Source organism: Syngnathoides biaculeatus, chromosome 13, assembly GCF_019802595.1.
Source record: "Syngnathoides biaculeatus isolate LvHL_M chromosome 13, ASM1980259v1, whole genome shotgun sequence".
NCBI lineage: Eukaryota > Metazoa > Chordata > Actinopteri > Syngnathiformes > Syngnathidae > Syngnathoides > Syngnathoides biaculeatus.
In genome coordinates, this window is record NC_084652.1 from 3,702,732 (window position 1) to 3,727,122 (window position 24,391).

General features: G+C 45.6%; 3 protein-coding genes across 4 annotated transcripts; 1 reads left to right on the forward strand and 2 right to left on the reverse strand.

Moving 5' to 3' along the window:
* Positions 1–52: 52 nt before the first annotated feature.
* On the reverse strand, positions 53–7,079 carry LOC133510630 (ranBP-type and C3HC4-type zinc finger-containing protein 1-like). 2 transcript variants are annotated; one of them, XM_061838736.1, is made up of 8 exons: positions 6,352–7,079; positions 4,572–4,743; positions 4,411–4,485; positions 4,201–4,339; positions 2,895–2,985; positions 2,538–2,823; positions 2,361–2,443; positions 53–1,015 (listed from the first exon to the last, which is right to left on the reverse strand). In XM_061838736.1, exons 1-8 carry the CDS (start codon positions 7,057–7,059, stop codon positions 875–877), a joined length of 1,695 nt encoding a protein of 564 aa, XP_061694720.1. In that variant the 5' UTR covers positions 7,060–7,079; the 3' UTR covers positions 53–874. The 2 variants fall into 2 exon arrangements, with proteins under 2 accessions (XP_061694720.1, XP_061694719.1); XM_061838735.1 differs by having other exon boundaries at positions 4,201–4,342; positions 6,352–7,076.
* Positions 7,080–7,208: 129 nt separating this feature from the next.
* LOC133510631 (alanine aminotransferase 1-like) lies at positions 7,209–13,131 on the forward strand. The gene is made up of 11 exons (XM_061838738.1): positions 7,209–8,072; positions 8,143–8,232; positions 8,303–8,411; positions 9,452–9,582; positions 9,791–10,034; positions 10,103–10,182; positions 10,273–10,409; positions 10,480–10,654; positions 11,882–12,037; positions 12,346–12,458; positions 13,003–13,131. Exons 1-11 carry the CDS (start codon positions 7,977–7,979, stop codon positions 13,091–13,093), a joined length of 1,422 nt encoding a protein of 473 aa, XP_061694722.1. The 5' UTR covers positions 7,209–7,976; the 3' UTR covers positions 13,094–13,131.
* Positions 13,132–13,250: 119 nt separating this feature from the next.
* Positions 13,251–24,206, reverse strand: dhx30 (DEAH (Asp-Glu-Ala-His) box helicase 30). Its single transcript, XM_061838733.1, has 19 exons — positions 23,996–24,206; positions 23,665–23,801; positions 23,478–23,588; positions 22,311–22,547; positions 22,084–22,233; positions 21,857–22,009; positions 20,403–20,858; positions 19,133–19,516; positions 18,268–18,346; positions 18,083–18,187; positions 17,829–18,004; positions 16,686–16,892; positions 16,520–16,601; positions 15,716–15,909; positions 15,488–15,647; positions 14,585–14,742; positions 14,392–14,495; positions 14,192–14,331; positions 13,251–13,729 (listed from the first exon to the last, which is right to left on the reverse strand). The coding sequence occupies exons 1-19, from the start codon at positions 24,165–24,167 to the stop codon at positions 13,479–13,481; spliced, it is 3,456 nt and encodes a 1,151-aa protein (XP_061694717.1). The 5' UTR covers positions 24,168–24,206; the 3' UTR covers positions 13,251–13,478.
* Between the last annotated feature and the right edge of the window lie 185 nt (positions 24,207–24,391).

The window sequence follows — 24,391 nt, forward strand, 5'->3', positions numbered from 1 at the left end:
GTTTGACACCCATGTCCTACAGCGTATTGATGCAAAAAAAAAAAAAAAAAGATGAATGTCATACAGTATATGTTTTATTTGGATTCAAGAGATGGCACATTGGAGAGTTTCTTTTCTTTTTGTAATATTTATTTAAATTGTGTATTTGCTAGGAAGTTTGCAGGAAGTGATGTCGACTTAATGAATTCGTTTTTCCATTTTGTTAATTTTTTTTCCAAGGCGACCACAGTGGTATGATACATTATTTGCCTATTGTCATTTTTTTTTTTTTTTACACTGTACTGCAATGATCATTCCGTCGCTGTCGCAACTTGAAGGACTCGATTAAAATCAAACCGGCTACCGAAATGTACATCAAATATGAATCTTTAAAAACAAACAAATAAATCCCCCGCGTTCCGTTCAAATCGATTCGTAAAGCGTTAAAAAGCACTTGTTACCACCCCTGTAAACATCCTCTCATCTCCAATTTCACAGTTTTGCCCTGACGGAAATCGAACATTCCCCGGAACACCTTCCGTCACCACCTCCCCTCCAATAAATATAAGGAACTTTTTTTTTTTCCCCCCACAAAAATGAAATTAAAAAAAAAAAAAAAAGAGGTGTGGCTAAACTCAAAGCGTCTTGTCCATGGTTTAAATGGTCGAACTGTTTTTTTTTTTTTTTTTCTGGCGTCACGCTACAGTGCTTTAAACGTCTCCAGCGGGCCCCTGGGCTGCCGGGACTCTCAGTGGACTTGACAATCATCGTGGTGCGCGTGGGAGGGTGCGGACATCATGTATGGCGACACTGGTATAGCACGGGTGGGTTTAGCGGCGTGGCAGTGGGAAGGAGGGGGTGGGGGGGGGTGCGGGAGCAGACGGCGGCGGGCGGGTCAGCTGCCGGTCGAGGTCGGCTCGCCGCACGCCGCCTGCTGCGGGGCTTTGGGGGCGTCGGGTTTGGCCGTAGCGCAGATCTCGCAGCCCGGACGGGAAGCCTTGTTGATGAAAGTGCATGAGGGACACGCCCACTCCGTCTACAGGAAGCACACGTCAGAAGAGATTGGCGGGAGCGCCGACTTTCCCCGATTGTCGTTCTGCGATGCACCCCCACCCGACAGAAAAAAAATTGTTGAATCATTTCAGGCCCACTACGTACACGACTCCCGGTGAACAATTTGTTACAAGAAAAATCCCGCCATCCATTTTCTTTGCCGCGTATCCTCACGAGGGTCGCGAGGAGTGGTGGTTGCCGACGGGGAGGAGGCGGGGTGCACCCTGAACCGGTTGCTGGCCAATCGCAAGGCACATCGAGACAAACAGCCGCACTCACAATCACACCTTGGGGCAATTTAGAGTGTCCGATCAATGTTGCATGTTTTTGGGATGCGTGAGGAAACCGGAGTGCCCGGAGAAAACCCATGCAGAACATGCAAAGTCCACGCACGCCGGGATCGAACCCGGGTCCTCAGAACTGTGAGGCCAACGCTTTACCAGCTGACCCACCGTGCCGTACATAGAACATCAAATCCATTATTATTGGAGGCAAATGTTATTGTCAATGGCCGATGGGGGAAAAAAAGCATGCATCTCCACTATGGGGGGAAAAAATACATAATTTGTTGTAGAAAAATGAAAAATATATATACATATGAGGAAAAAATATAAAAATCTTCAAACATGCCTCAAAAAACGGAAATGCATGTTGTTTGACATTACCAATAATTGACAATGTTGTCGAAGGAAAGTCACATCTCTCCATTGCATATTGTTAGTCTAAAATGTATAATTATCAAGAAAAAAAAAAGGTGTTGACAGTGATTATGACAAATTATTGGGAAAAAAATTGTATTGCAGTGACTGTGATTTGACAGGCGCATATGCGCTGGCAAATCTGCACAGTCGAGCGCGTGAAATCAAACGTGTAAAATTTGTTACGAGTAGAAATACATAGATATTAAAAGACGTCGCTTATTTTGTTTCGTTTTGCCAATGGGCCCTCGAAGCTGCGCCACTGCGCACTTGTCGTCCTTTTTTTTTTTTTTTTTTATTAACACAAAAGCGCACGAGCTGCTGCTCAGCCTACTTCTACTTCCTAGTTTACCTGACGCCACCGCCCTCCGCTCTTAAAGGGGTACACTCATCATCACAAACAGACGCCCGTCACTTTATATCTGCGGGCATGACAGACCACACCCGTACATTTTTCAAATGTGAGTGACTGCTATTGTTACTATCTGAAGAAAAGCAATCATCTTCAAAGACTTTTGAGCTTAAAAATAAATAAATATATAAAAAAAGAAAAGAAAAAAAAAAACAATGGAATTGGAGAATGGATTTCATAAAAGAGCGGTCCGGAAAGCGTGCGGTTGGGATTCTGACCTGTACCCGTGCAGTTTTGTTGTTGAGCTGCAGATGCTCCATGCCAAACACAACCTGGAGGTCAGCTGGTTTATCGCCACCGCCTGGGATACAAAAATATTAAAAAAAAAAAAAAAAAAAAAACAAAAAAAAGTAATAGCCTGATCCCGGTTCGGACGGTGAAACGTCAGGACGCACCCTGGTTGCTGTTGGGTAACCGCGGCGGGAGCGTGCTGTAGCCCCGGCGGTCTTGAGACGCCGGCCCGTTGCCGGACAGAAGGGGCGGGGCGGACACGGCGCCCTCCAGGTCCTGCTGGAACAGCTGTCGCGTGATGCGCGCCTGGCGCGCCGAGATCAGGTAGAGGTACGCCGTGTCGCCGTCGCGCTGCACGCCGTACGAGGCCAGCGAGCGGGCGTCGGCGCACAGGCACTGACCCATCACCCAGCGCTGAACGCGAGGGTGGAAGCCGTACTCCACGAACACCTGCCGGGGGGGGGGACACAGTCATGTTTGTTTGTTTGTTTTCACTTTGACTCGTTGCGTTGAGATGGAACCTGTTGTTTGAGCGACGCCACCGTCATGTAGGGGAAGACTTTGACGGTGAAGCAACAGGAAGAAGAGACGTCCTCCACCACCACCGACAGACTGGAACAGAACATTGCCGGTCCATAACCCAAAAGTGACTTGACGTGACGTTAGAACGCAACCGAGTAGGGTCTGGGAAAAATGTTAGGGTTTCAAAACGGTTGGGATTTCAGAGTGGGCTTTCAAAACAGGATTAAGGTTTCAAGATGGAGCTTCGGTGTCAAAGTAGGATTTCAAAACAATATTAAGGGTTTCAGAGTAGGTTCTCAAAATGGGGTTCAGGTTCCAAAGTAGGGTTTCTCGATGTAGTTTCGGTCTCAAAGTAGTGTTTTCAAAACAAGGTATGCGTTTCGCAGGGAGGTGAGTGTTTCTTGAGTAGGGTCTGAAAATGAGGATAGGGTTTCAAATGAAGAATTGAAAAAGGGGGAAAGGGTTACGCTGGAAAAGAAGGGTTTTAAAACCTGATTAGGGTTCGAGAGTAGGGTTTAAAAACAGGGTTAGGGTTTCAGAGTAGGGTGTCAAAAACATTTAGACTTTCAAAATGGGTTTAATCTTTCAAAGTGGGGGTTGAAAACATGATTAAGGTTTTAAGACAGGTTCAGATTTTCAACGTGGGGATTTAAAACCAGATTAGGGTTTCAAAACGGGGTTAGAGTTTCAGAGTAGGGTTTCAAAGCGGCTTTTGTGCTTCAAAGTGGGATTTGAAAACATGATTCGGGCTTCAAAACAGGTTCAGATTTTCAACGTGGGATTAGGGATCCAGAGTACGGTTTTCAAAACGGTTAGCGTTTCAGAGTAGGGTTTCTAGATGTGGTTTAGGGTTCAAAGTAGGGTTAGTGTTGCTGAGTAGGGTCTCAAAACAAGGATCAGATTTGAAACTAGGAATTGAGAAGAGGGTAAGCGGTTAAGATTGAAAAGTAGGGTTTTAAAACGGTGAGGGTTACAGAGTAGGGTTTCAAAAACATTGAGGGTGTCAAATGGGATGGTTGCTTCAAAGTGGAGTTTGAAAACATGATTGGGGTTTCAAAAGAGGTTCAGATGTTCAAAGTGGGGTTTTAAAACCGGATTAGGGTCCAAGAGTACGGTTTCAAAAAGGGTTGGGATTTCCAAGTTGGGATTCAAGATTTGAAACTAGGAATTGAAAAGGGGCTAAGGGGTGAGGCTTGAAAAGTAGGGTTTCAAAACAGGTTCAGACTTTGAAAGTGGGGTTTCAAAACGGGATTCAGGTTTCAAATAAACACCGTAACCGACTTTGGCGCTCCACATTTCGCGTACCTGACCTCCCCGCCGGCGTAGTTCTTCTCGGCCGGCTGGATGCTGAGCGCCGCTTTTTGCCGGGCCAGGGCGGACGCGTGCTGGGCGGCGGCTCGGGCGTCGCCCGCCTCCACCGCCTTGACGAGCTCCTGGCAGAGCTCTTCTGGAGGAAAACCAGAGCACAAAAAAAAAAAATAAGAAGTCAAAAGAAAGAGGTGGCGACACACCCACCGGCGAGCGGCAACGACGTTTCCGCCGCCTGCGTCTGCCCGCCGCCGCCGCCGTCGTCGTCGGCCATGTTCGCAACTGTCGGAGAGACGGCGAAAGAAAAAGCGTCAGCGCGTGTCCGGTCGCCGTACGTCGACGGAGAGCGAAGGGCGTAGAAAACCGACCCCGCCGGGCCTCCCGCAGAGACGACGTGACCACCGTGGCCCACTCCTCGGCCTCGCGGTCGCAGCGGAAGGAGAAGCGGATGAAGTCGTGCGGCGGCACCGTCAGGCGCATCTCGTGGCAGCGCGCCGACTTCACCTCGTAGTGCACCGAGCGCAGGTCGAACTCCACCAGCTGAGGACGGAAAAGCGCGCGGACAGCGCCGCTCAGTGGCTGATGTGGGTTTGGCGCTTCCGGATTCACAATGCTGACATCAATTTTTCAAGCGCCTTAGAATGAGCTCAGCAGATGTGGACATTACCCAATATATAAAAATACATAGATTGGATTTTTACACGTTAATTGGACACTCTAAATTGTCCCAAGGTGTGATTGCGAGTGCGGCTGATTGTCTCTATGTGCCCTGCGATTGGCTGGCAACCAGTTCACAGGGTGTTCCTCGCCTCCTGCCCGTTGACAGCTGGGATAGGCTCGGGCACTCCCTGTGACCCTTGTGAGGATAAGCAGCAAAGAAAATGGATGGATATACTCATACTGATACTTTTGAACAGTTTGATCATTATAATTTTTTTTAAAGGACCCTTCACTCGTTTGCATTCACCATGTCATTGCGCACATGTCATTGTGTCAACATGTCATTATGCTTTCCACATGTTTGTTTACACACGTGTATAATGCAATTATGCAAGAAGCACATTTTAAAAAAAATATGTATTGACATTATGCATTTGTTGTGTTAAGCGCGAATGTGTAATTAATTGCAAAATAATTATGGTTTTAACCCACCTTTTTTGAAGAGCAAACCTGCAAGAGTCGTGTTGATGTGGTCATCCATCCATCCATTTTCTTTGCCGCTTATCCTCACGAGGGTCGCGGGGAGTGCTGGAGCCCATCCCGGCTGTCAACGGGCAAGAGGCGGGGTACACCCTGAACCGGTCGCCAACCAATCGGAGAGCACATTGAGACAAACAGCCGCACTCACAATCAAACCTAGGGGCAATTTAGAGTCCCCAATTATCCATCCATCCAGTTTCTTTGCCGTTTATCCTCACGAGGGTCGCAGGGAGCGCTGGAGCCTATCCCTGTTGTCAACAGGGAACAGGCGGGATCCTCCCTGAACTGGTTGCCAGCCAATCGCAGGGCACATCGAGACAAACAGCCGCACTCACAATCACACCTTGGGGCAATTTCGTGTCCAATCAATGTTGCATGTTTTTGGGGATGTGGAAGGAAACCGGAGGGTCAACCTGGAGGACACCCACGCAGGCACAGGGGGAACATGCAAACTCCACACAGGCTTGAACCCGGGACCTCAGAACTGTGAGGCCAACGCTTTACCAACCACCGTGTCGCCTTGATGTACTCATTCAGAAATTTAGAAAATCTATAATCAACACAATCAAATATGACACGACTTTGGTGCAAGTAATTGAAATTGTTACTATGACTTTTGAAACCGGTGTAATTTTGACCAACTCAATTTCAAAAATCATCTCGCCAACACTGGACATAACCCTGATATCAATATCACCCCCGCCCTGATTAAAAAAAAAACAAAAAAAAACGAGCAAGTGGCATACTTTCTAGTAGCTCGTTTTAAAATAAAGCATTTAATAATGCTAAATGTATTTTGCTTATCAGTTTTAGCAGTTGAACTGATACCCTTGTGGATAAATAATCTTGTTACCTATTATAGGGTTTTAAAATCGTGTCTATGTGTATATAGATAGAGAAATTGAGCTGACGCGAAGCAATATGAAATGATTCCCGATGAAATCTCACCGCGTTGCGGTTCCCGCTGGTGTCCCGCAGGGCCAGCCGAAACTCTCCGGCCCGGCTCGGGTCCATGCTGAGCTGCAGGCGCAGAGCGTCGCTGTCGGCTCCGGGCAGGCGCAAGGGGCGGATACCGGAGTGGGACACCGATACGCGGACAGACATTAAGACGGTGCTGCAGCAGGCGGACGAGGGAGCCGGAACGGCGTCGCAGGAGCCGGGCTGGGAAGAAGAGCGTAACGAGACCTGCTGAGCCCAGCCGCCCGAGCTGAGTGCCATGTCGCCGCGGGGACGCGAGGGGCTCGGGGAGCCCGGCGAGGGTGGCTCGGCGACTTCTTTTCGGCTTAGAGGCTCCGCCGATGGGAGGGGAAAGCGCTTCTGCTCGCGGGCCGGTCGCATTCGTCCGCTTTCCCGGCTAATCGTCCCATTTCTTCCCGAACCGGGCCACCGGTTACGGGAAGGAGAGGCGAAACAAAACAGGAAGTAGAAGCCAACGTACGTCCGAGATTTCGTTCCGACGAGAAACAACGCGAAAGTGTAGACAGCTACCACTGACGTTGCAGAGATCCAAAATATTGACAACATTGCGTTTAAATTAATCAAATAAAAATAAGGGAAAACATTCATGTACTGACATTTCATTTTCCCTTTTCTGTACAAATAAAACGAATAAAATGCTCCAGTTGAATTTAAAACAAGTAATGAGAAAAATAGCATTCCGACTGATGATTTAATAATGCATTCGATTAAAATGTATTTAATTTAAAAATTACAGTGGAGTTATATCCTCGTGTAGCAACGCTAAATCCAAAATCATTTAAAATTAAAACTAAAAGTCGGGATTTTTTTGGTGTACAAGTTATTTCAATACATTTTCCCTGCATCGAAAAAAAAAAAAAAATCATCCAAGTCCAAAACATTATCATGAAAACAATCATTTATTGGTCAAAAGTAGTTGCATTAATTTAAAATGCACATTATTATAACAATAAAATAAAAACACTGGAGAGTTTTCCGATTTATTGATAAATTCATTAAGCTTTTCACATGGATAAAGCAAACAAACTAAATGCAAAACTTATCTAAAATCAATTATTTGATTACCATCCATCCATTTTCTTTGCCGCTTCAGTACTATTTAATGATGATTTAAAAAAAAATCTATATATAAAGCAAACTAAAGTTAAATGCATCTAAAATAATACAGTTATACCCTAATAATAGAATCAAATGCTTTATAAAACAGCAAAGATTTTTTCAAATAAATTTGCAGAAAAAAATTTGGTTTATGGTTCAATCCCCTTCGCTACAACACAATAAAGTAAAGTCCAGAAAAGAATTTCAGACAGTTGAAAAGTCAGATTCAGAATGATATAATATTTAACAACCTTGCATCTCTTAAAACTTTGGTGACACATTAACCGTTTGTACTTTTGGTTATACAGTAAAAGGCGCAGACTCGCCTCGGTTAAAATCCGAGCCAAGGGGCCAGTTTGGACCCAATCAAGTTCAGGGCTCCGCTATAAAACCCCAAATGCTCCGCGTTAATAAAGCACACATTGGCCGCTGATGGACGTTTAACTTTAACCAGCAACCCGCCTGCGACTGCACACGGCCCAAGAGGAGCTGCAAGCATGCAGGAGATGAGCGCCCAGGTTCGGACCGCGAAGCCCAACCAGATGGCGGCCCTGATCCAAAGGGCGCATTGCATCAAGCGCATGCTCAAGCAGGTGAAAATTCTGATCCGAATCCGTCAAACGCGCTCTTGCTTGTTGTTTTCCAACCGAATGTGGCACTCAGGGAGTGACAAAGCCCTACAAGGATCTGATCGACGTCTCCTGGGGCGACCCGCACAATGCCGGAATCAAACCTCTCACCTTTGTCAGACAGGTAAGAAGGACACGAGGTGACGGCGATGCGTCGTCGTCGAAGCGTTGATTCGAATACGTGGTGCGCGCAGGTGCTGGCCGCATGTTTCTACCCGCAACTCCTGGACGGCGGCGACCTGCCCGCGGACGTGAAACGACGAGCGCAGAAGCTGCTCAGCTGCTGCGATGGCGGCAGCGTAGGTAGGTGGGGGGGCAGAAGGGCGGGGGGGGTGGGGGGGGGGGGGGGGTCGTAAATTTGCACCGTGAATACAATCGAAGCTTCGTTTAACCGGGCAGGAGGCGGGGTACACCCTCAACTGGTCGTCAGCCAATCGCAGGGCACATAGAGACAAACACTCACAATCACACCTAGGGGCCATTTGAGGGTCCAATTAATGTCGCATGTTTTTGGGATGTGGGAGGAAACCGGAGTGCCCACCCGGAGTAACCCCAAAACAGGCACATGTAGAATATACAAACTCCACACAGGTGGGTCCAGGATTGAACCCGGGACCTCAGAACTGTGAGGCCAACACTTTACCAGCTGACTCACTGTACCATTAGCTTTTTTATATAAATTTTAAACTTTTGGGTTTTTTCAGGCCATGAAAAATAAACAGTACTGATTTATTTAGGGCGGCACGGCGGGATCAGATGGTAAAGCATTGGCCTCACATCTCTGAGGTCCCGGGTTCAATCCCTGTGTGGGTTTTCTCCAGGCACACCGGTTTCCTCCCACATCCCCAAAACATGCAACATTAATTGGACACTCTAAATTGCGCCTAGGTGTGATTCTGAGTGCGACCGTTTGTCTCGATATGCCCTGTGATTGGCTGGCGACCAGTCCGGAGTGTACCCCGCCTCCTGCCCATTGACAGCTGAGATAGACTCCAGCACTCGCCGCGACCCTCATGAGGATAAGCGGCAAAGAAAATGGATGGATGGTGCATTTAGACCAGTGATTCCCAACCTTTATCCAGCCGGGGCACACCACCCAACAAAAATGTCACAAAAATTGGATACACAAATCAATTATAAACTTTCTTCCATCAAATAGAAGAAATTTTGTTCTGTTTGTCTTTAATGTGAAGCGCCTCATCACTATGTTTCAAAACGTGCACTATAAATAAAATTGTAAGTATTATTTTAATCGGGAAAACCACGTTGTGTTGCCTAGTAGGGTTGTTGACCGTGTACAAGGGGAATTTTACTGAAACTTGAATTTTTTGGATTCTTTTCAGGATCGTACACGAGCACAGCCGGCATACCGGAAATAGTGGAGAGCATCGCGCAGTTCATTAGCCGACGAGACGGCGTCCCGGCCGACCCCGAATACATCTGGATCCATCCCGGCTCGCAGACCTCGATCACGGTCTCCTTTACTCATTCAGTTTTCATCACGCCACACTCGAGGACGGATGAGTTGAATCTGTCATTGGAGCCAATCAATAGAGAAAGCCATTAATAATAATAAAAAAACAGATGTCATCAAATGTACAATATTACAAAATATCATTCTTAACCGTACTACACACTGAATTTTACACGGACTTCATTTCCGTGTGTCAACCACCGGCCAGAAAATCTTGACGCTGCTGGTGAACAGCGGGGCGTCCCCCAAGAGCGGCGTGCTGGTGCCGGTGCCGGGCTACGGCAACAGCGCCTTGTCCGTGGAAGCCTTGGGGGGCGCGGTGGTCCCCTACTTCCTGGACGAGGAGCGGGGGTGGGAGCTGCGGGCGGACGAGCTGCGTCGGGCCCTGGCGTCCGCCCGGGGCGCGTGCAGGCCCGTGGCCTTGTACGTCATCAACCCGGGGAACCCGACAGGTGGGGAACGCCTGACAGGCAACCCGCGCGGATCCGACGGGTCTTCCCGGCCTTTTTGTGTTTCTCAGGCCACGTCCAGAGCAGAAAGGCCATGGAGGAGGTCATCAGGTTCGTCGCAGAGAACGGGCTCTTCCTTCTCGCCGATGAGGTGAGCATCCGGAGAGCACCGAGAGCGACGGCGTGCAATTCCCCCTTGAGTGGCGATTTGCAAACGAGCCGAGCGATGTCCCACTCGCAGGTGTACCAGAGCAGCGTTTACGACGCCAACAGCGGGTTTGTGTCTTACAAGAAGGTTCTGTGTGAGATGGGGCCCCCGCTGGCCGACACGCTGGAGCTGGCCTCCTTCCACTCGGCATCCAAAGGCCTCCTGGGAGAGTAAGGCCACAGTCACGCAGAAAAGCCCCCCCTGGCCCCCGAGTCACCGTGCCGCTTTCCCCATCATCAGGTGCGGTCTTCGAGGAGGCTACGTGGAGCTGGTCAACGTGGACCCCGCCGTCATGCCGTACGTCCGGCGGATGTTCCATTTGGTCAGCAATCCCCCCGTCGCCGGGCAGATTGCTTTGGAGCTGATGGCCGAGCCCCCCCAGCCGGGGGACGCGTCGTACCCGCTTTACGAGCACGTGAGTCCAACGAGCTTCAAAAAGTACAAGAGAAACACACACACACACTTCCTTCTCCTCCGTCTGACATGAAAATTTTCCTTTTTTAGGTCAACAAGAATGATCAAAATTACAAAGCCAATTCCAATATACTAGTTAAAAACAAAATACATGATTTCTAAATCATTTCCAGCCTACAGAGCGCACCGGATTATAAAACTCACAGAGTACATTTGTAAAGGAAATACTATTTGGTACATACAAATGCCGCACCCATGTAAAATCTGCAAGTGCCCACATTGAAACAGGGATGGTAAAAAAAAAAAATAAAAATAAAAATACCGTTTAAAAAAAAAAAAAAAACACTAACACTAAAGGAGCGCTAACAGGGCCGGTAAAAAAAACAAAAACATAACTGTAAAAGTTACTTCCTCGGCACATATATTCCACCGCTCTCACTCTTACCTTTTCCGCTCGAGTGCCCCCTCGCGGCCGTGAAAAAAAAAAAAATGGAGAAATTAGCCGCATGGTTGAAAGTGTGTGAAAAAAGTTGCGGCTTATAGGCCGGAAATTACGGTAATTGAATATGGTATGGTAATATTTAATCTTCAAACTGATAAACTTGATTGTTTTCAGAAAACAATCATTAACTTGAAATTTTAGGACCGCAACACATTCCAAAAAAAGCTGGCACAGTGTCACATTTACTCCTGTTACATCACCTTTTCTTTTAACAACATTCAATAAATTGTGGAATTCTTTCCCCATTGTTGCTTGATATGTAAGCTTCAGCTGTTCAACGGTCTGGGGTCTCCATTGTCACATTTTACTTTTCATAATGCACCAGAGATTTTCAGTGAGAGACAGGTCGGGACTGCAGGCAAGCCAGTCTGGTTCAACTGGTCAAAAAGAATTCTAAACACCATATGAATGTCCCGCCATCGCAACTCTCAGGAAGGAGATACGTTCTGTGTCCCAGAGATGAACGTGGTTTAGTCCAAAAAGTGCGTATCAACCCGAGGACAAAAGCAAGAGCTTTTGTGGAGATGGTGGCTAAAACTACTCTGAGTGCGTCATTGCGCGCAGTAAAACGAGTACTTTGAAGCACATACGTGAACCAGTGGCCACTATGCCACATTTAGCTCATGTTTTTGTTTTACCACATAAGCTTGAGAATTTGTTTGAAACTAACAAGTAACATCATTCTTGCTTCACTCGGAGAACAATCAGAGTTTCTTGTTTCCGTAGGAGACGGAACACGTGAGCAGCACCCTGGTTAACAACGTGAAGCGAGTGCTACAGGTTCTCAAGGGACTGCCGGGGATCAGCTGCCAGCCGGTGCAGGGAGGAGCCTTTGCCTTCCCCAGACTGCATCTGACCCCCAAAGCCGTTCGCAAAGCCGAGGTCTCATCACCCCACTTTTACGCAAGCACACGAGTTCTGAAGCTCCTAAACCAGTAGGCATGACCAAAATTATTCACTAAAAAGAACAGCTTTTCTCATCCAGGGAAAAATGCCACATGCTTGAGCACCACTTTGGGTCTATCTGTGCACGTGCCTGCTTTTAGGACCAGATACTTAAATTGAACATTAAGGATTTAAGAATTAGGCAGCTAAGGGTTGCGTGACGGTTTAATTTCACACTTGACAGGAAGGAAGTATTTCAGAACCATAACTACGGTATTTGGAAACAAAACGTTGCAATGTTTCAGGAAGAGGGAACGCAACCAGACATGTTCTACTGCGCCAGACTGCTGGAGGACGCCGGCGTGTTTGCCACTCCGGGCTGCGAGTACGGACAAAAGGAAGGCACCTATCACATCAGGTTCGGGTTCGAGTGCAACATTAAGGCCAAAGCACCGGGCGCTCCCAAGGCCCTCTTGGATCCGCTTTGTCGTTGTCCCGGGTTTAATCCTGTGCGGAGTTTGCATCTTATCCCCATGCCTGCGTGGGTTTCCTACGGGTACTCCGGTTTCCTCCCACATCCCAAAAAATACGCAACATTAATTGGACGCTCTAAATTGCCCCTAGGTGTGACTATGAGGGCGATTGGTTGGTTGTCTCTATGTGCCCTGCGATTGGCTGGAGTCCAGTTCAGGGTGTAACCCACGCCGTCCCCGGGATAGGCTCGAGCACTCCCCACGACCCTTGTGAGGATAAGCAGCTAAGAAAATGTATGGATGGATGGCCTTACAGATAAAAAAAAAAAATTGTGTGTAGCCAACAGCTCTCGCATTAATTATCTCTTTTAAAAAAAAGTCTCAATGTCCTATGCCAGTAAATAAGCAGCCATTTTGGGTAAATACTATTATCATTATTATTGCGTATTAAGATGTATTGTAATAGATGTCCAAATTTTTATTGCACAGGTTTTGCATCATGACACCCGCTGACATCATGGAGGAACTTCTGAGACGACTCAGCACTTTTCACGTGCAGTTCATGAAGGACTTCTCGTAAATCTCATCGCAAATGTTTTACACCACTAATGTGGTTACCCAATAACTGCGCGAAAGCATCATTTTTGTATCAATGACGATAATTCTCAAATTTTGATTTTAAGTGTAAAATAAAGTAAAAACACTCACCTTTTGAATGATTGACACCAGAACAAGAATGATGGCTTGAAATTGTATTCTGGTTGAACTCCAAAATCGTACGACTTTTGGGGCATTCAACTGTATTTCTGATATAATTTACATGAGTTTCCACATTCCAAAGAAATGTATTTCGTCAACATTAATTTTACATCAGGTACCGGACCAACAAGAGGTACTTGCAATAAATTAAAATGAGCAAATAAACAACTGCAGCATGTGTGTGTGTGTGTGTGTGTTCATCATGATCAGTCCACCTCGCTTTCATTTCGAGTCCACGGGTTGGCGTCTGTGTTGTTGAGGAGCTCCACGAGCAGCGATATGAGTTCGCCGTCCTGGCCCGAGCGCACGCCGGCGCCGGCGGGGCGACCGAGTTTGCGGCGCATCATGGCCTGGACGGACGTCCGCAGTTCCCACAGAAGCTCCCACGTGTCTGCGGGGAGTCGGCAGCGTGCCAGCGAGCGGCCCGCCAGCGCCACCTCCACGTCGTCGCCGCTTACTGAAAACACGCCAAACCAATAGAATAAACCAATAAATATTGAATTTTAAAACCTGAGAAAACCATTAATCGTGATTTTCAACATTTTAAACTATTTCAGAGAAAATTCCCCCCAAATCTTACAACAAAAACTACAGTTAAAAATATTCTAACAAAAATGTAAATAGAATGTATTTTTTTTTTTTTTACACTTTTCAACAAATGATCATTTATTTAAAATTTTTTTTTAAAAATTGTAATATGGAGAAGGGGCGGGATTTCATAAGTCTAGATGTGTGTCATCGTTAAATGTGTGTTTATAATAAATTGTAATGTATTCATGATTAAAAAAAAAAAAAAATTATGAAAAAAAATTTGTTGGAAAGAGAAATTTTCCGGATCAGAAACAAACAAACACAATTTAACATTTTTTAAAAAATTATTTTCAACTAGAAGAACATAACGACAACGCTTCGAGCTGACCCGTTTCGGTGACGTCGCAGTCCGTGAGCAGGAGCAAGGCGAGCGGGTGGACCGCCGACGAGTCGCGGATGAAGACGCAGCCGTTGGATTTGACGGCGCCGAAGAAGGTGAGCCATCGGCAAGGGAGCTCTTCGTTTCCTCTACAAGTAATAATAATAATTTACAAAAAACACCGACTGTCCATTTGAAGCGCATCACACCTGTTGACGGAGGAGCGGTGAAGCAGGACGCCGCCGCCCAGGGTCCGGAATGACAGCTGCTTGGGACGAAAGCGCCCCCCTTTGGTCACGATGCCTCGCTTCACCTAAAGAGGATTAAAAAAAAAAAAGTTTCAATATTCTAAATGTGAACATTTATTTCTACTTCAAAATCTGCAAATTATTCTGCGCATACCTGGATGAGGTTCGGATAGAGACCCGCCAGCAGCACGGCCTTGAGCAGCTCCTCCTGCTCGCTGTGCTGGTTGACGAGCGATGACGGACGTTGGCAGTCGCTGGCTCGAGCCACCAGCTGAGCTTCGCGCAGGTTCTCGCTGAACTGACTGATGAGACCTAAGACGGCGGCAAGAAGTCGAGTAGAACTTGGCTTGGTGGAAGTACTGCAATTTCCGGCCTACAAGCCACAACTTTTTTCCCCCCCCCCTCACACGCTTTCAACCCTGCGGTTTATCCGGTAATGTGGGAAATTTGAGCATTTTTTTTGTAACAGCCGCAAGGGGGCACTCGAGCGGAAAAAGGTAAGCGTGAGACCGGAATATATATGCAGAGGAAATGACTATTACCGGCCATGTTAGCGTTAGCACAGTGCTAACATGTTGCACCTGTGTTACTGCCATGTCTCTGTCATTTTTACTGGTAAGTTTTTTTTTTTTTTTTTTTTTAAACCGGCCACGTTAGCGCCATGCTAGTGTTTCTTTGTAAATATCTCCAGTTTCAATGTGTGCACATATCGGCTTATCCTCACGAGGGTCACGGGGAGTGCTGGAGCCTATCCCAGCTGTCAACGGGCAGGAGGCGGGGTACACCCTGAACTGGTTCCCAGCCAATCGCAGAGCACATGGAAACCGAGGGGCAATTTAGAGTGTCCAATTAATGTTGCATGTTTTTGGGATGTACCGGAGTACCCGGAGGAATAATTTTTTTAAAAACAGTCCAACTTTATTCTAGAAATATCCAATACCTTAACATTCCTACTATTTATACACCTGTTAAAATCTTTTCCTTACAAACTAGTGATTCAATTATTTGATTTGGATTTTTGTTAATAGTGCAAATGTATTAAAGTTGAAGACTGTACCATTGATGAAGCGCAGGCTGGCCTTGGACAAGCTGTGCTCCTCCAAGTAGAGGTCTTGGTCCCGGCGGTCTCCTTGCTGCTGAAGCCTCCTCCAGCCCAGCACGGCGCGACTGAACGCCAGGTAGTCGCTGCAGCTGGGACCGCTCAGACTCGCTTTGGCCTGACGGCGACAGCGACCCCGACACATGAACGTCAGTTGGCCGCGACCTTTCCCGTCGTCCATCTCACCTTGGAGACCAGCGCGCGGTTCTGAAGGCTGTTGCGGAAAGGGTCTCGGGTGAGGGAGGCGGCGACGGACAACATGGGCAGCGTGCACCGGAACATGGCGCCCAGCACCAGAACTTTGCCCAGACGCGGGTCACACGACAGCGAGGCCACGCGCTCTCCCAAAAGCGTCAGCGTCTCCGACTGGTCCAGGACGCCTCCGCGCAGCAAACAAAAAGCAATTTTGAGGCTTTAAACACACTTTTCTACCGGTTTTCAACTTTTTGCCCACCAAAACAGATTTGAACCTTATCGCTCACACTACAACTTCAAAAAATAAATACAAATCTACTTTATTCACACTACTCAAATACGTGCTGCGGTAACATGATTTCATTCTCCCAATACTACATTTTTTTCCCCTCATAAAGATTAAATTATTCCCATAATGGTTTTTTTAATGGTTAGTATAGTAATATTTTTTGTTTTAAATACAAGTACTGCTGTAATATTTCAAAATGCAATTTAAGAAAAAAAATCTGAGTAGTCCTGATTCATATATTGTCCTAAAAATGTTACTGTAATGTACACCCCCCCATAAAAATATTAACTTTGCATTGCCATTTCCTAGCCCCCCTGACCCCATATTTTGCCCTTTTCTCACATTTTCTGACTTCAGAATTCTGATTGGCTAAAATGGGTTTGAGCACCACCCGTCTTGCCTTGGCTTGCACTTATATAGACGTTGGAATAAAAATGTTTTTTCTTTATTAGTTAAAATCATTTTATATACACACGTCATGAATCAGCACAAAATCTGAGACTCACCGATGTCTTGGAGATTTTGGACGGCGTCCGACACAGCTGCCTGTTCGGGGCTGTCCAACGCTTGTGATAAAAACTCAACCGCCTCCATGGACACAAGAAAAATTCATAACTCAATATATTGAAGGTATTTATCATTAAAACGACACAGAACCTCTTTTGGAACTACCTTTAGTTTTGGACTGTGGATTTTGGCCTGTACCACGAGGCTCTCAAGGGGGGTGCGCAGGATCTCAGGGATGGGGAAGGGCGTCATGGCGTCCAGTTGCTTGCGCGGGAACAGATGGTAGGACTGACCCGGCCGACAGCGCCCCGCTCGCCCTTTTCGCTGAGTCACGTTGGATCGGGATATCCACACCGTGTCCAGACAAGACACCTGACACCGGTAGAAATCACCTCACTGTGATGCAGACGTTCAGCTAAATAATTTGGATTCTTTTTAAAAGCACATTTTATCTTGTAATATTGAACAAATACAGATTTCAAAGAATTGATAAAAATTCTGTGACTTCATGGTAATATTACCATCTTGTTCTTACACTAGTATACATTTTTTGTTTTCAAAATGACTTAAAAATAATCAAAGTAGTACTGCAATACTCCAGATTGTTTACCTTGACTACTTATTCCTAAATTTACTCGTTGTATAACCGGATACGTTTTCTTCAAATTAGTAAAAATGCCACAAAATAAAATGTACAATTCTTGCAATATTGCACTTGAAAAAATAACTTTATATGGCTGTAAAATTGAAGACTTTTCAAAAATGTATATTAACAAAAACAGAAAACAAAAAGTTGTCATGTTGAAAAAGTACCGTAATTCCCGGCCTAAAGAGCGCACCTGGTTACAAGCCTCACTGAGTATATTTTTAAAGGAAATACCATTTGGTAAATACATAACACGCAGCTGCGGAAAAGCCGTAAGTGCCCACATTGAAACACGAGATATTTACAAAGACTGTACACAGAAAGAGTTTAACACTAGCGCTAACAGGGCCAGTTAAAATAACACTTATCGGTAAATATCACTGAGAAACGCCAGTAACACAGCAGCAACATGTCAGCACAGCGCTAACAGCGCCGGTAAAAGTCACTTCCTTGGCACAAATATTCCACCGGTCTCCTCCTTACCGTTTCCGCCCGAGCGCCCCCTCGCGGCCGTTTGAAAAAATGCCAAATTATCCGCATCACCGAATAAACCGCAGGGCTGAAAGCGTGTGAAAAAAGTCGCGGCTTGTTGGCCGGAAATTACGGTAACTTTTCTTCCACATGCACTATGTCAAATGCAAACGTCGTGTGGCAGGTTTTACTTTAGTGAGAGCGTCGTAACTATGCTCCTTGTGTGTTCCCGCGTCCACTACGTGAACGACGTCATCGATGGTGATGGAAGTCTCCGCGATGTTGGTGGCTAAGACGATTTTCCGCTGGCCATCTGGAGGGCGCTGGAAGACCGCCTGCTGGTCTGCCACGGACAGACTTGAGTGCACTGACATAAGAAGTAGAAAGAAAAGGGAGATGTTCATTCTTGGGGGCCATTTTAGAAAATGGACGTTTGTGCTCTTACATGGTAGGATCATGTGCGAGCGAGAAGAAAAATCCCGCTTCATCTGGAGCATCTCTTGAACCTTCTTTATGTCCTGCCATCCAGGCAGAAAACACAATAAGGCACCTGTGGACGGAGGGACACTTGTGATATGAATTCATTGAATAGTCCAACGTGCGAGGAGAAGCGGGGAGCGGGCCTGGTACCTGGTTCTCCGCATCTGTCGATATGCGCAATGACGTCAGCGACGAGCTCAACATCTGGACCGACTTCATCACTTTGGCTCTGTAGGTGACGGGGAAAGGAAAAAAAAAAAAAAAAAAAAAAAGAAAATGTGAATCTACTTGTTTGGACAGAAGGAACACAATTAAACAACGACAAAATGGCAACAACAAAGGGTGCAGCAGCGGAGTGAAGGGTGGCACTAAATTTATATCTGATATTTGGGCTCATTTTGGATTCGTCTGTAAACCCAGAATACAGGAAATGCAATAAAGGCACTCGAACCACAATACATAAAACTAGCGTGAGAACTGCTTAGAGTTGCACTGGTTTTTGTAATTGGGCAGCACGGTGCCTCAGCTGGAAAGCGTCGGCCTCACAGTTCTGAGGCACCGGGTTCAATCCCGGACCCGCCTGTGTGGAGTTTGCATGTTCTCCCCGTGCCTGCGTGGGCTTTCTCCGGGCGAACACTCCGGTTTCCTCCCGCATCCCAAAAACATACATTAACTGGACACTCTAAATTGCCCCTCGGTGTGATTGTTGTCTGTTTCCATGTGCTCTGCGATTGGGAACCAGTTCAGGGTGTACCCCGCCTCCTGCCCGTTGACAGCTGGCATAGGCTCCAGCACTCCTGTGACCCTCTTGAGGATAGCCGGCAAAGAAAATGGAGGATGGTTTGGAATTGTTGCATCAGCCAGAAAGCATGATTGACTCATACGTACGCAAGTATCATTACCACCACCACTCCTACTCATTTCTTGTCTAAAAAGTGCGAAGGATTCCTCAACATGCTGATTATTCATCATACAATAACAATTTTTCCTGTGAGCATAAGCCACCCAGTCTCACCTCACTGGTGTACTCCACGCTCCTTTCAACAGGCAACGGCCGGCCCATCTCCCTCAGCACGTCCTCCAGGTACCTGTCCCGCACGGGGTGCATGAACCCTGGCACCTTGACGACGGGGCATCCTCCAAAATAGCGCGCCAGCCGCTGGTTGTCTCCGGTGGCGCTCATCAACACCACGCGCAGGTCGGGGTTGCTGCTCATGCACGAGCGCAGCAGCGCCAGTAGGAGGTCCGTGTTGACGTCGCGCTCGTGAACCTCGTCCACCACCACGTGGCTGATGCCCCTCAGGGTCGGGTTGGACTGCAGCTTCCTCAGCAGGACGCCCACCGTCAGGAAGAGCAGAGCACCGGCGCTCTGCTCCGGTGCTCTGCTCTCGAGTCTCACCTGAACAGGGGAATAATAATATTATGTAATAATATAGGGGATAATTATTCGTTAACTACATTGCAGGAGCTCTTGCTATGGAAGAAATTCAGTATTTGCCATACAATTTTTTTTGGGAGGGGTATAGTTTATGCTTTTAATAATTTCCCAAAATGTTTTTTTTTTAATGTTATTCAAGTTACATCTGCCCTAACATCGACATTAAAACAAGTGCAAATGATAAAAATACTGCACATTCATTGGCACTGAAGGAAATTTGGCCAAATGCTCATACTGACATGCATAAAATGTTATTAATATACATTTTATTTTAATATATTTTATTTTAGTATTGCTATATATATATATATATATTTTTTTTTTTTTTTTTTTTTTTAATATCCAACAAGGAAGCGATTTCTTGGAAATTTCCTATTCAGGAATTGTGTTATTAAACCTATGCAGACATGAAATTCATCTCGAAATTATCTGAAAAACATCCTTAGTATTTTGTGCCATCCAAAACAAATTGATGTAAAAATAATCATAAACTGATTCATCTTCATCTCATTTTCCCCATTGGAAACTGACTACTTAGGGTCAAATTTCCACAATGTATTTGTTTACATATGTACATTTTCTTATCCATTTCTTCAGTTTTGATTTTTTTTGTTTCATATATTACAGTTTAATTTTCCCCAAAAATATCTCTTTATATATTACTATATTTTACACATTTGTATTTTTTTACATTTCTTTAAATTACATTTGAATAAAAGTTGAGTGTTTTTCAAGGGGTCAATCCAAAATCACAATATTGAAGTCATTATTATGACTATTTTTTTTTTTTAAATAGGAAAAGTAGCACTAGCAAAAGGATAAAGGATGGTAATAAACGGTTACCCACCTGGTATCCCACCGAATGTTTGAGAGCAGGGCCCATTTCCTGGGCCACGCGATGCGCCACAGACACGGCGCTGATCCGTCGAGGTTGCGTCACCAGAATGTTGCAGTCTGCGCCGTGTCCCGCAGTGACGCGATCCTCCAGAAGGAAACGAGGCACACGAGTGGTTTTGCCGCATCCGGTCTCTCCCGCGATCACGACCGCCCGGGAGGCGCGCACGGCCGAGACCACGTGTTCCCGGTGGGCGTCCACCGGGAGCTCCGTGTTCAGGCCCGGCCTGGCGCTTTCCCACTGATCTCGCAGGCGCTCATTGAGGCGCCGCGTTTCCTGCGGAGACCGGGAACTGTACGGTCTGCCCGTGATGGCGTCCAGTGTCAATTCTTCCTCTTCTGCTCCTTCCTCGTGGACAGCATCGTCCTCTTCCTCGTAGAGCTTCTGCACTTCTGCTTCCAACGGATACTGTCGTCAACACAAGAAGCATTTTACTCAATTTAATAAGTTGCAAACAAAATACAGTGGTCCTCAGTTCTCGAACACAATCCGTTCGAGAAGGCCAGTTGAAAACAAACGTTTGAAAACCAAAGCGCATTTTCCCATTGCAATAAATGTAAAATGAAATAATGCGTTCCAAGCCTAAAAAATACATTTAAGCGTTTTTTTAGCTTTTCCTGATAATAAACTGCATAGTAGAAACACATGTATTGTTTAAATATTTTATATAAGTAAATCATTTCAGAAGTATTTATTTTTTGCTTAAAATTTATGCTTTAGCAGTAGAGTATGCTAGGCTAGGATTGCATTGCCGTATCTGTCGCAATTCGGCTCCCAGGCTTGTAAACCTTATTTTATTAACAAAAGTGCCGAATAAACTCAAGGTAACAATAATAAGGGGGTGGGGGTGGGGGGGGTACAGACAAATTGATTTTTATTTGCACAGAAAGTATGTAACTTACAAAATAATGTTTTACTTGCAACTAGAGGCAGGGTTAATGGAACAAAAGGAAAAAAGCAATGCAAAACCACAGTTTTGGATGTCTAGATGCAGGAGTGACTCTTAGCACCAGCAGTTCCACTTGCCCTCTTTGGAGCCATGATCGGGGGTTAATATGGCTCAGTTGGAAGGAAAAAAAAAGTCACTATCGGGACACGTCGGCGTGCAGAGGAGTTTGTGGGTCAACTGGTTCCGTCGCGCGCAGTCATGGGTCAGCTGGTCGGGGTGTTCGAAAACCAAAGCAACAAAAAAAAAATCTCGGAAATTTTCGTTTGAAAACTGATTTGTACGAAAACAGACGTTCGAAAACCGAGGTCCCACTGTACTGAGAAACACATCATGCGAATTACTCAGTGCACTAACCCAAAATGTTAAAAACTGGCCAATATTTCTTCATTTACAATAGATGAATTTAGCAGGTATGTATTTACTTGGCTATAACTGGAAACAAGACACTTTCACTGACCTTTGCAAGATATTCCCTCATACGATCTTCCAGATACACTGGAACTTCCACCCGGAGGGGACGCCGCTCGCGTTCTCCCGCCTCCCTCACCTTGTCCCCGTGGTACTTGGCGTGGGTCAGTGGGTTGTTGTTCTTATCCAGCAACTGAAGCTCCTACACCGAGTGACGCGTGATGCGCTTTTGTGATGATGTGACAAAAAGTACGAGAAGCGAATAAGACTCCTTACCTTCAGTTTCAAGCAGGCGAGAGCCGCAGCCCGCTTTTCCGCGTTGACTTTGTTCTTCGCCGTCGCCGTGAAGGTCATTTCCTGCGGCCAGCGCAGGGTCAGCTCGCAATTCTTGACGTTGCCCCCACTTGTCTTAAATCTTATCAGCTCCTGTTATTAGCACACAATAAAAATCACGTTGGGATGATGCGCGATTAGCTCAGAACGGCAGAATCATTCATACTGACTTTGCAACTGTTGGATGACGTGGCCACCTGGACCACCTTGTTCAAGAGAGCTTTGGGATGAGGAAAGAGCGAGAGCGCTTCAGATATGTTGGACGCATTTTCAGCCGGCGGTGACCCCGGTTTGATTTGGGCATCCAGGGAGTTTTCGTCATCGTACAGGACTGAACGCACGCCTCCTCTCCCCCGACCAAATTTCTTCCTGGGTACCTGATTGTCTGGCCCAATCACACCCATTTCCTTCAGGGAAGGTAGACAAACAGTAGGCAATATAGTCATACAAACAAAAAGTTTTAAAAAAAAATTGTGAAATTAAGATCAATTTGGCAGTTGACCCTGGTAGCACACATGCTATTATTTTTTTTTCACTTGTGGGGTCTCACATTTTTAATGCGTGTACCCTGCTTGCTAGTAAAAGACTTTAAATTCAACCAAAACTGTTAAGGGTCCTGAAAATTAAAAAAAAAAAAATATATATATATATATATGGCATTTTGTCACTAGCAAGCAAAAAAGCTATTATAAGGAAATAGTCGATAAAGATTACTCCCACTGTTGAGGATTGGATTGAAGTGGTTCAAGATATCTTTAAAATGGAGAAGTTAACGTTCATCTTGAGGCAAGGACAAGACAAGTTGGAGAGACATTGGGAAAACTGGACAAAATATGCCATAACATCAAAAGATGTTACGACATAATGTGAAAACAAGTTTATCTTAATTTTGTTCATTGGTTCCCACCACTGATTCCTTTTGTTGTTGTCATTATTATTATGTGTTGTGCAGTGTAATTTTCTTTTTTTAACAAACAAGTATTTCATCTTGTCAGAACAGATATCACCCAAGGGTTCTGATACCAAGAAAATTTAAAAAAAAAATTTTTGCTTTCACTACTATGATTATTCTTGTTTTTCCTTTAAATTACTTTTTTTTGCTCACTTACGGGTATGAACTTGGTTGAGGATGACCTACTACATTAGATAATTGGAGATGAGAGAAACGCTCTTATTCTGTCATTTATAAAGGTATTATTACTATTATTATTACTATTTATTATTATTACTGTTAAGGAATGTAAATTAATTGCGTTTTTTCCTCTCCCTTTTTTTCTTCTTTCTCTGTTTGTATATAAAAATGTGGGGGGAAAAATGTAAATTCAACCCAAACATACTTTGAGCTTGTGGCAAGCGGCAGCTGCGGCACTTCGCTCTGCGTCGACTTTCTTGGAGGCGTATCCATCCTCCTCGATCTTGCAGGGCCACAATATGGTCACGGTGGCTTTCTACAAAATGATTCCACGTGAGGGTAACACACAAGGACAATAATCCAAGAACCGCAAAGAATGAAGTGGTCCTGACCTTGAGGCCCGCTTCCTCGGTGCAGGTGTACTGGATGATATCGGACAGGTCGCTGACTCCCAGTGAACGACCGATGGTGCTGTTCAGGAGACATTTGGGGTCTGGGAACTCTTCCAGCAAGTCTGAGTTAATGTTTCCTAAGTAGTTAAAGTAAAAAAAAAAGAAAGAAAGAAAATTTAAACATAAAAACCCTAGCAGTAGTAACAATTGAGGTAAAACGTGAAAACATGCTAACATAGAAACAGGCTAATGAGTGATGTTTTGAGGCATGATGGTGCCCTTGACGTTTGGAGCAGCTAGCCGCTAAAGCTAGCTCGGCCGTGTCGCTCACCTCGTTTAGGCTGGAAAGGCGACGTGCTGTACGGTCGAAAGTTGACAACTTTCATCCCACGCCAGCGCATCCCTTCGCACAAGTGTGACGCTGCGGGGACTCCCGTCTGAAGACATTTGCCTAAATTGCACAACGCTCTCATACCCACGAGCAGAACGCCGGGTGGCGCCATCTTTAAACTAAGACTTCTTCTTTGGTGCTAATGTAGTCGGAATCTAACACAGCGCCTCCTCGGGCGATTATTTATGTAAATATATTACATTTTCATACCATTTTCCCCTTATTTTGGGAAAACAACAAAGTACATTTGAGAATCATGCATTGCAATATTTGCAAATATTCAGTTTTAAATTTAAAACTGTGACGTGGGTCTCCTCTTGCGGTCTTCAAAATAAT